Source organism: Notolepis coatsorum (genome assembly GCF_963971535.1).
Source record: "Notolepis coatsorum genome assembly, chromosome: 8".
Lineage (NCBI taxonomy): Eukaryota > Metazoa > Chordata > Actinopteri > Aulopiformes > Paralepididae > Notolepis > Notolepis coatsorum.
Window position 1 is genome coordinate 155,700,750 of NC_140172.1, and position 11,537 is coordinate 155,712,286.

Genomic DNA, 11,537 nt, shown 5'->3' on the forward strand with positions numbered 1-11,537 from the left:
GCTGTTGTTTCTGTCATGTGATCATGTTGTAGATGATGCTGTTGTTTCTGTCATGTGATCATGTAGATGATGCTGTTGTTTATGTCATGTGATCATGTTGTAGATGACGCTGTTGTTTCTGTCATGTGATCATGTTGTAGATGATGCTGTTGTTTCTGTCATGTGATCATGTAGATGACGCTGTTGTTTCTGTCATGTGATCATGTTGTAGATGATGCTGTTGTTTCTGTCATGTGATCATGTAGATGATGCTGTTGTTTCTGTCATGTGATCATGTAGATGATAACGCTGTTGTTTCTGTCATGTGATCATGTAGATGATGCTGTTGTTTCTGTCATGTGATCATGTAGATGATGACGCTGTTGTTTCTGTCATGTGATCATGTAGATGACGCTGTTGTTTCTGTCATGTGATCATGTTGTAGATGATGCTGTTGTTTCTGTCATGTGATCATGTAGATGACGCTGTTGTTTCTGTCATGTGATCATGTTGTAGATGATGCTGTTGTTTCTGTCATGTGATCATGTAGATGATGCTGTTGTTTCTGTCATGTGATCATGTAGATGACGCTGTTGTTTCTGTCATGTGATCATGTAGATGATGCTGTTGTTTCTGTCATGTGACCATGTAGATGATGCTGTTGTTTCTGTCATGTGATCATGTAGATGATGCTGTTGTTTCTGTCATGTGATCATGTTGTAGATGATGCTGTTCTTCCTGTCATGTGACCATGTAGATGACGCTGTTGTTTCTGTCATGTGATCATGTAGATGATGCTGTTGTTTCTGTCATGTGATCATGTTGTAGATGATGCTGTTGTTTCTGTCATGTGATCATGTAGATGATGCTGTTGTTTCTGTCATGTGATCATGTAGATGATGCTGTTGTTTCTGTCATGTGATCGTGTAGATGATGCTGTTGTTTCTGTCATGTGACCGTGTAGATGATGCTGTTGTTTCTGTCATGTGATCATGTTGTAGATGATGCTGTTGTTTCTGTCATGTGACCATGTAGATGATGCTGTTGTTTCTGTCATGTGACCATGTAGATGATGCTGTTGTTTCTGTCATGTGATCATGTAGATGATGCTGTTGTTTCTGTCATGTGACCATGTAGATGATGCTGTTGTTTCTGTCATGTGATCATGTAGATGATGCTGTTGTTTCTGTCATGTGATCATGTAGATGATGCTGTTGTTTCTGTCATGTGACCATGTAGATGATGCTGTTGTTTCTGTCATGTGATCATGTAGATGATGCTGACTCCAGCCATGCAGGGCGTCATCATGGCCATAGCCAAGTCCAGACAGGTGTTCGATAAGGAAGGACCAGAGGCCGGCTTCATCAAGGTACACAGACGTCTAATATCTACACCACACTGAAACACCTGGCGCACCGATTGCAAAACGTACATCTCGCGCCAAACATCACCTTGTGCCGTTTAAGTGTGTAACGGTAACGGGCCTATGGAATTCATTATACCTTTTGATACGATGTACGGTTTGCATATTAGCATGATAGGTAGTAGTATGTGTATAGTAGTTAAGACAGTAAAAGATCAGGGGTACAAAACTGCTGTGTCCAGAGATAGTGTGTAATGGTTAAGACCTCTGCTGGCCTGGGATCAGATCCCACCAGAACATTCTCCTCTGTGTCTTTACCGATATCCGATATACCGATATTGTCCAACTCTTCATTTCCGATACCGATATCAACCGATACCGATATATGCAGGGTTTCCCCCCCAAAAACACAACATTATGCATACTTTTCACAATAAATAAAATAAGAATTTGTTCTTACTTGCTTGCCTGGGTAAATAAAGGTTAAATAAATGTAAAAAAGAAAATGCATTAATAATATTTCTTTGAAAACCGATACCGATAATTTTCTCTGTGTTGCGCACGCAGGCCTTCCATGAGGAGTACGCCCGTCTGCACGAGCTCTCCCAGGAGCAGAACACGGCCCAGGAGGACCCCCGCCTGCAGCACGCCCTCGTCTACTTCTTCCAGAACCAGGCCCCCAACCGTGTCATAGAGAGGACCCTGCTGGAACAGTTCACAGATCGCAACCTGAGCTTTGATGAGAGGTACGTTGTGGGGAGACGGTACAATCGTCTATAGCCATAACAAATGGGTAGACCTGCCACAAAAGACTAAACCAAACAGAAATAGAGATATGTTTTCATTCTCTAGTTGACTGACTGAGCTCTGGATACAAGGACTAACACTAGACAACATGCTGTCATTCTCTAGTTGACTGACTGAGCTCTAGATACAAGGACTAACACTAGACAACATGCTGTCATTCTCTAGTTGACTGACGGAGCTCTAGATACAAGGACTAACACTAGACAACATGCTGTCATTCTCTAGTTGACTGACTGAGCTCTAGATACAAGGACTAACACTAGACAACATGCTGTCATTCTCTAGTTGACTGACTGAGCTCAGGATACAAGGACTAACACTAGACAACATGCTGTCATTCTCTAGTTGACTGACTGAGCTCTAGATACAAGGACTAACACTAGACAACATGCTGTCATTCTCTAGTTGACTGACTGAGCTCTAGATACAAGGACTAACACTAGACAACATGCTGTCATTCTCTAGTTGACTGACTGAGCTCTGGATACAAGGACTAACACTAGACAACATGCTGTCATTCTCTAGTTGACTGACTGAGCTCTTGATACAAGGACTAACACTATGACAACATGCTGTCATTCTCTAGTTGACTGACTGAGCTCTGGATACAAGGACTAACACTAGACAACATGCTGTCATTCTCTAGTTGACTGACTGAGCTCTTGATACAAGGACTAACACTAGACAACATGCTGTCATTCTCTAGTTGACTGACTGAGCTCTAGATACAAGGACTAACACTAGACAACATGCTGTCATTCTCTAGTTGACTGACTGAGCTCTAGATACAAGGACTAACACTAGACAACATGCTGTCATTCTCTAGTCTAGTTGACTGACTGAGCTCTGGATACAAGGACTAACACTAGACAACATGCTGTCATTCTCTAGTTGACTGACTGAGCTCTAGATACAAGGACTAACACTAGACAACATGCTGTCATTCTCTAGTTGACTGACTGAGCTCTAGATACAAGGACTAACACTAGACAACATGCTGTCATTCTCTAGTTGACTGACTGAGCTCTAGATACAAGGACTAACACTAAATTGTATTTCATATTGTATTATAATGTTTGTAAACACAGGAGCAAAATAGATCTATATTCAGATTTACAATTGACTAAAAAACAAGTGTGTTTTCTATCGAGAGATCAAACTTTGTAAATAATGTACGTGAATATACCCTACACTGAAAGATCACAGATTGGGGCTTTAATCCAGGATTCATTTTATTTTACATTGGTTCAACGTTATACCAATGACTGAATACCAATTTAACTGAGAAAACATTAATGTTTCATGTATTTCAAGTTCAACCCTTTCACTTAAGAACCCCACTGAGATTCACTGAACGGACACTTAAACCGTGGCCGCATTTAAAACCGAAAGCACTGATAGGAAATCCTCAACGAAGGAGGTCTGAGTAACGCGTGGCCTGTGATGTTTCAGGGCCATCAGTATCATGAGGGAGGCCCGGTCCAAGCTGCGCCTGATCCAACCAGAGGACATGGACATGGAGGAATATCTGGTACGTAACGTCACCGCTAGGGTTGGGTACCGTTCACATTTGAACCCATACCGGTACCAGTACCGGTTCCTGGAATTCGGTAACGTTACCTTTTCTTTTGGTACTTAACTATCTCTGAAAAAAAATATATATTTATATTATTTTTATATGTATATCTTGTAAAAAAAAGTCCAAACTTCTCAATTTCAACATTGTTATTTATTTAGAACATTTTCTTATGTAATGTTGTAACACACCACACAAAATAAATCACACGATCATGTATTATGTTTTTAAATGTACATCAACATTATCGGGCCATCCTCAGGAAATATGATCAAACTCCTCTGACCTCGTCTGGTCTTTGCAAAGACCCAAGAGACGGGACAGTAATATACAGTATATATTGGTGGAAAAGGCTCCCTCTTGTCTAGTATATTACACTCTTATACTAAACATGTAAAGGTACCGAAATGTGGTACAGATTGATCAAGTTTCAAGTTTCTTTAATAGTTGTCATACAGAAGTACAGAATACTTTTATACAAAATGCTTCTTACTGTTACGCTCCAGAGACTGTGCTAGACAAGATAAGTATGAAATAACATAGTATAGCATGTAAAAATAGAAGTAAAAATAGAGGTCACAGTGTTCAGTATAAACATATGTACAATGTTCGATGCAGAATAGAGTAACTGAGTTACCATACAATATACAATATACTATGCAATGTACTAATATACAATACTATATAGTGCAAAGCAGAAATGGGATGAGGTACAATTTAGGTACAATTTACAATAAGGTGTACGAGTTGTAGTGCAAATCCTTTACCAATAAATATAAAGTGTGTTTAGGTGATCTAAAGTGTGGAGAGTGGGTGCTGCAGTGTGTTGTTTGTTTAAAAGCGTGAGTCTGTACTCGGTAGTACCGATGTAATTCGGTCGGTACCCTTAAAAGTACAGAGTTCGGTACCCAACGCTAGTCACCACACACACAGTAGGAGCACCAGACGCCAGGCGATCTCTTTATATACAGTAGTGTTCCGTCACAGAGAGCTGGTTTGGCGAACAGCACAGATGATTGTAAACGAATGGCAGGTGATTATCATGAAATGACAACGGTGGCCAATGAGCTGTGGCCTGGTGCCATCCTGGTTGGAAATACGTGTCGTGAGAATGAAAATAGGAATGTGATTAGGTCTCCGTTTCATTGTGCAACTGATATAGCCGAGTAGTGGGTGTGTGTGTGTCATTGTTCCTACAACCGGAACAGTGACACGAGAACTACAGCTTGTCTAACTGTTGTCTGGTTGTGTCTTTATAGCAGATTATCTAACTGTTGTCTGTTTGTGTCTTTATAGCAGATTATCTAACTGTTGTCTGGTTGTGTCTTTATAGCAGATTATCTAACTGTTGTCTGGTTGTGTCTTTATAGCAGATTATCTAACTGTTGTCTGTTTGTGTCTTTATAGCAGATTATCTAACTGTTGTCTGGTTGTGTCTTTATAGCAGATTATCTAACTGTTGTCTGTTTGTGTCTTTATAGCAGATTATCTAACTGTTGTCTGGTTGTGTCTTTATAGCAGATTATCTAACTGTTGTCTGGTTGATTGTGTGTTATGTCCGGTAATGTAATGTAACTGTAGTGTGTTTGTTGTGTCTCCACAGCAGGTTGTGTGTGTTATGTAATGTAACTGTAGTGTGTTTGTTGTGTCTCCACAGCAGGTTGTGTGTGTTATGTAATGTAACTGTAGTGTGTTTGTTGTTGTGTCTCCACAGCAGGTTGTGTGTGTTATGTAATGTAACTGTAGTGTGTGTTTGTTGTTGTGTCTCCACAGCAGTGGCACGATGACTACAGGTTGTTCCGCACGGTGTTTGTTTACCTCCTGACGGGTCTGGAACAGTACCAGCATGGGAAGTAGGTGTTGTTGTCACGGCAACCGGCTCCTCTGCTCTGCTCACCTCTACGTGACCAGCCTGTTGTGTGTGTGTGTGTGTGTCTGTGTGTGTGTGTGTGTGTGTGTGTGTGTACACGTGTGTATGGACACATACCATTGTATATCATTGTTTAATGGTGTGTGTGTGTGTGTGTGTGTGTGTGTGTGTGTGTGTGTGTGTGTGTGTGTGTGTGTGTGTGTGTGTGTGTGTGTGTGTGTGTGTGTGTGTGTGTGTGTGTGTGTACACGTGTGTATGGACACATACCATTGTATATCATTGTTTAATGGTGTGTGTGTGTGTGTGTGTGTGTGTGTGTGTGTGTGTGTGTGTGTGTGTACACGTGTGTATGGACACATACCATTGTATATCATTGTTTAATTGTGTGTGTGTGTGTGTGTGTGTGTGTGTGTGTGTGTGTGTGTGTGTGTGTGTGTGTGTGTGTGTGTGTGTGTGTGTGTGTGTGTGTGTGTGTGGCGCCCTTGCATGACCCTGTCTGCGTATGTATATTTGCATATCAATGTGTGCGTGTGTGTGTGCGCACGACGTGCATGTCTACAGTATGTATGTGTGTCTGTCTATCTATGTTTTTGTGTGTGTGTGTGTTTTTCCTGTGTGTTTCTGTTTGTGTGTTTGTGTGTGGCACCCTCGCATGACTGTATGACCCTGTCTACGTATGTATTAGGGCTGACCCCTATTAATCGATTAGTCGATTAATACACTGCACAGTATTGTATATTGTATGGTAACTACGTCTACGAACATTGTACATATGTCTAAACTGAACACTGTGACCTCTTTTTTTTCTTCTAATTTTTACTATGTTTTTATTTCATACTATCTTGTCATGCACAGTCTCTGGAGCGCAACAGTAAGAAGCATTTTGTACAAAAGTATTCTGTACTTCTGTATGACAACTATTAAAGAAACTTGAGAAACTTGAAACTTGACTAATCGGTCGAAAGGGGCCGTAGTCGACTGGCCAACCTCTTAGTCGAATATAATAATAAAAAAATAATTAATATATTTTTTTTTATTATTTTTTTCAAAAGAAAAGAGGCCTAGAAGCGTGGCTAACGCTAATGGAACGCATACCAGAGGCTAACTGCCTAAGAAAACAGGCACAGAGGCACTGAAAGAGGATTTCACCCGTCTAATGAACACACTAGACTAGACAAATATCAAGATGTATCCATCAGTGGACCGATTGCATGCTTTTGCAGAGGACAAGAAGCATTCAGTCGACTCCTTCAGACATTAAGCACCCCCACAGCCCAAATGGAATGATGACAAAAATATATATTATCCTTTTTTTTTTTTTTTTTTTTTTACTAATAGTCGACTAAAGGCAAATTTTGGCCAATCATAGTCGACTATCCAAATCCTTAGTCGGGGACAGCCCTACTGTGTGGTCATGACAGTAGAGACATGTCCTCATCACACTGTGTCGTCTGCGTCTCAGGGTGCGGGAGGCGCTCAACTACCTGGCTCACGCCCACCAGAGCAACAGCCTCCTGCTCCGACGCGGGGAGAAGAGGGGCCTGGAGCAGTCGCTGATCGCCGTCTACAGGAGGAAGTGTCTCACGGTGAGTAGAAACTCCCTCAATACCAACCACTGAGGTGCCCTTGAGCAAGGCACTTAACCCCCTACTGCTCCAGCGGAGATGTGTCATTGTACTGGGCAGCTCCTAGTGGTCAACAGTGTGTCAGACTGTGGTTGTACTGGGCAGCTCCTAGTGGTCAATAGTGTCAGACTGTGGTTGTACTGGGCAGCTCCTAGTGGTCCACAGTGTCAGACTGTGGTTGTACTGGGCAGCTCCTAGTGGTCAACAGTGTCAGACTGTGGTTGTACTGGGCAGCTCCTAGTGGTCAACAGCGTCTGACTGTGGTTGTAGCCTACCAATAGGCTATAGTTTGTATTTTATTAAAAATTTAAAAAAAAATTAATTGTATGGAGACAATTTTATGTCAAATATGTAAATATAAATATATAATTAGCTTGTTTTATTCAATGCGCTAGTATTACTGGTAGCCTACATTCAGGTCAGATCTTCATAAAAACGAGATTTGATCTTGTCTAGGGATGCTCGATATTGGCTTTTTTACCGATATCCGATATACCGATATTGTCCAACTCTTAACTTCCGATACCGATATCAACCGATACCGATATATGCGGGGTTCCCCCCCCCCCCAAAAAACACAACATTATGCATACTTTTCACAATAAATAAAAATAAGCATTTGTTCTTACTTGCTTGCCTGGGTAAATAAAGGTTAAATAAATTATTTAAATTCTTTTTTAACCGATACCGATAATTTCCGATATTACATTTTAATGCTAATATCGGCCGATAATATCGGTAGGCCAATAATATCGGACATCCCTAATCTTGTCTTATATCCGGGTCAATATGATATTTTAAGAGTGTAGCGGGAGGAGGAGTAACAAGCCTCGCCTCTCCACCCTAACCACCCCCACCCTCCCCTCCCCCCGCCAGGCGCTGAACGACAGCGCGTCGCAGCTGTTCCAGGGCGGCGAGGAGAGCGAGGTGGAGGAAGGCATGGCCATCATGAACGACGCCGTCATCCCCTGCCTGCACCTGATGAGCCGGGACGCGGGGCTGGTCCACGAGGACCTGGAGGCCATGGAGAACATCCGCAGCCACTGGTGCTGCTGCCTGGGCCAGGACATGGACGGTGAGGCCGCTGTATTTACTATACATTTACATTTACATTTAGCTAGCGATTTTATTAGCGCTGTCAGTTTATCGCGTTAATTAGATTAATTAATTACACAGCAAATTATCGCGTTATGAAAATTAACTAAACATTTATTAAAACAAGATTTTTTTTTTATATAATACATTTTTTTTGTATTATTTATTTGTTAATCTCATTCATTCCATAATAACGTAGAATAAACATTTACAATTTTCTTTTTTAATATGGTTAATTTGCATGTTCTTGGTATCTGATTCTAGGGACATCTATGGATCTCAGGGAATGTATTCAGAAATACTGTGTCTGTTACTAGGCTTGAGTAAATTGTAATGAACCAAATGAGAATATCAATTACATTATTTTTTATCTTTGACTGTGAATAACACCGTGCTAAAATTGACCAGACCTTGAAAAATCTAAGCAAATGAATAAAGGGAAGATGATTAAACAGAAGGTTTTGTAGATACAGTACTGAATTCTGCCATCCGGACACATGCAATTTGAAATATGATTATAGAATATAAAATATCAGGCCTAAAATGGCTATGCGATTAAAATGTGATTAATTAGATTAATTAATTACAAATCCTTTAATTAATTAGATTAATTGTTTTAATCGCCTGACAGCACTAGATTTTATCCAAAGTGACTTACAAGTTCCGTACGAAAAGTCAGCAGGAAGGGTACAACTCTATCAGCTGAGAACAATGTTCATCAAACAGTGTTGAAACTTGGGTGCTGCAGTGTTGAGTGCATAGTAGTAGAGACATATTAGTATAGTAGGTAGTAATATAAGCGCAGAAGATTTTTGCATGATAGTAGAAGACAGTAAGAAGGTTAGTGTTTTTTTCTCTCCCTTTAATTTCAGATATTGATTGAAGAAGTGAGTCTTTAGTCAACGGCGAAAGATTGGTTGTGTTTCGGCTATCCTAACTGTGGTGGGAAGTTCGTAGATATAGTATCTACAGATGTGTAAAAAGGATTATATGCAGGTGTACAGACAGATGTGGATATTTATAAATATGTATTGGTACCGTATATACAGTATATATATTTATTACATGGCGTTTTAACATTTGCCAAAATGCTTGATTATGATTGGTCAATATCGCTCGGTTGCCCCTGACAGCGGTCAATTATTTCTCAATAATTCACCGCTGTCATGGGCAATGCCCCAATAATGACCGCTGTTAGGGGCAACAGAGCGCTATTGACCAATCACAATCAAGCATTTTGGTCGCAGACAGTCACGAAAGCTAATGGTGCGTTCACGTCAGGTGGGAAGAAGCGGACGAACCAGATGACATCTCGTTGCTACAACTAGGAAGCATTCACGCGCTGAACTCGAGGAAACGCCCACATCCAAGATGGCGATCTTAGCCTACTGCTAACCTATTGCTACAAGTCGTTAACAAGTTACGTTAAAATCAACTGTAGACGAACAGCAGCAAGTATAGCTCGTTTTTCATATGAAGAGTACAGCAGTATGATTGTATTATTCTGATTATGTGATCAAAGTGATCATTTTGATTTGTATTTACCTTGTATTGCCGACATCGCCGTCAAGCTTGCTGCCATGATGGTTGATACTTCCGCATTTCGGGACGCGAAGTGGGAGATATCGGGGTATATAAAAAACTCCCATATGACCTAGTAGGAATTACCACTAGGAGGCTGACGTGAATGGCTTTTCCCAGTCGGAAGCTGGTTCTTCCGCTTCTTCCCACCTGACGTGAACGCACCATAAGCATTACCATTATGCACAGCTGCACTACATCAGTGCAATCAAGTCCACACACCTGCCGGCTGCCGGCAATGACAGAGGAGCCACAGAACAACTGCATCTGCATTTGATCTCGTCTTGTCGATGGTGTAAAATGAATTAGGTATATTGTTAGTAAGTTAGCCAAGTAATAAGCAGGATAATATATAGCTATACTCTGCCATTGTCGCAAAATAATTGACCTTCACTGCGTTTAGAACACCTTGGCTGCGCCTCGGTGTTCCAGAACGCAGTGTCGGTCAATTATTTTGCGACAATGACCTCGTATACATTATCCCTTACATAATCAATCTATTCTATTTATTCCCTGGTCACATTATGTGATAAACATATTTTCCCAATGGTAACTATAATGACCATGGATGCCTTTAGTTGACTGGGTGACACCAGGTTTGATTCCCGCCAGACCCCTGAATTCGCTACAGTAACCCTTTTAGGTATTTCTTTAACGTTTTGTCAGAATACTATCTTGGCACTCCTTCACTTTTAATGACCAGTAGCCATTGTGACATAAGATAAGATAAGATATTCCTGGGGAGCTCCAGGAATTACAGAAAATTGTGAGATTAATTAGTTAATTTGTTTATCTATTGACAGCACTACTCTGAACACGTTCCCCCCCCCCCCCCCCCTCCTCTCCCACAGACTCCCTGCAGGTGAAGCTGGGAGAGTTCCTGCCCAGGGTGCTGGACTGCTCGGCCGAGATGGTGGTCCTGAAGGACCCCCCCAAGGTGCGGCTCAACTCGCCCCACGACCTCTGCAGCCGCCTGGCCGCCGTCATGGCCTCCATCCACAACACCTCCATTGTCATCGTCAAGTGAGGTCGCCGCGGGGTCAAAAGGCTCCGCCGGCTGTCCCTGTACAGGTGGCCTAAATATTAAAGGCAACCAACTTGTGTCTAGCCACGCCCAACTTGCGTCTAGCCACGCCCCCGCGGCGACGCGGCAGCAGCGGAGCGTAGCGGCAGCATTATGTAGCAGTAATCTGCCCTTTTTTACTATCCAGAACTAGCTCAACTGGCAGTGCTACATTGCTGTGGATCCTACGGTCCGTTGCTGGCGTGCTTTCTTTCGCCGTTAAGTTTAGGCATGTTAACTTTAAGCATTGTTTCGGAGTTGGTTAAGGTTAGGCATTGTTTCGGAGTTGGTTATGGTTAGAAGGGTTAAGTTTAGGCGCTGTTAAGGAGCTGGTTAAGGTTAGAGTTTGTCTTAGAGAATGGCAATAGACAGTCTATTTCCGCACTGCAGCTCTCTCGCGCTGCCGCGGTCACATGGGCGTAGTGGCCAATCAGAGAAACGCTAAACACAAGTTGGTTGCCAAAAATATTCACGCGTACAGGTGTGATGAACACTGGCGTCGTGCAGCCGGCGTGGCGGCTACTGCCGTGTGGAGTACCGGTGGTTTCTATACGACCCGTGTTGGTGTAATGTGCTTC

At 42.0% G+C, this 11,537-nt stretch overlaps 1 protein-coding gene across 1 annotated transcript in view; it reads left to right on the forward strand.

Annotated features, from left to right (window-relative positions):
* usp28 (ubiquitin specific peptidase 28) overlaps window positions 1–10,923 on the forward strand; it is a gene marked incomplete at both ends in the record, with an annotated part of 64,821 nt that extends 53,898 nt beyond the window's left edge. Inside the window, 7 exons of the mRNA XM_084320615.1 lie at window positions 1,253–1,348; window positions 1,910–2,088; window positions 3,602–3,680; window positions 5,499–5,578; window positions 7,058–7,181; window positions 8,097–8,295; window positions 10,748–10,923. Of these exons, the coding sequence (XP_084176741.1) occupies window positions 1,253–1,348; window positions 1,910–2,088; window positions 3,602–3,680; window positions 5,499–5,578; window positions 7,058–7,181; window positions 8,097–8,295; window positions 10,748–10,923 (933 nt within the window). The remainder of the gene's footprint in view (window positions 1–1,252; window positions 1,349–1,909; window positions 2,089–3,601; window positions 3,681–5,498; window positions 5,579–7,057; window positions 7,182–8,096; window positions 8,296–10,747) is intronic.
* Between the last annotated feature and the right edge of the window lie 614 nt (window positions 10,924–11,537).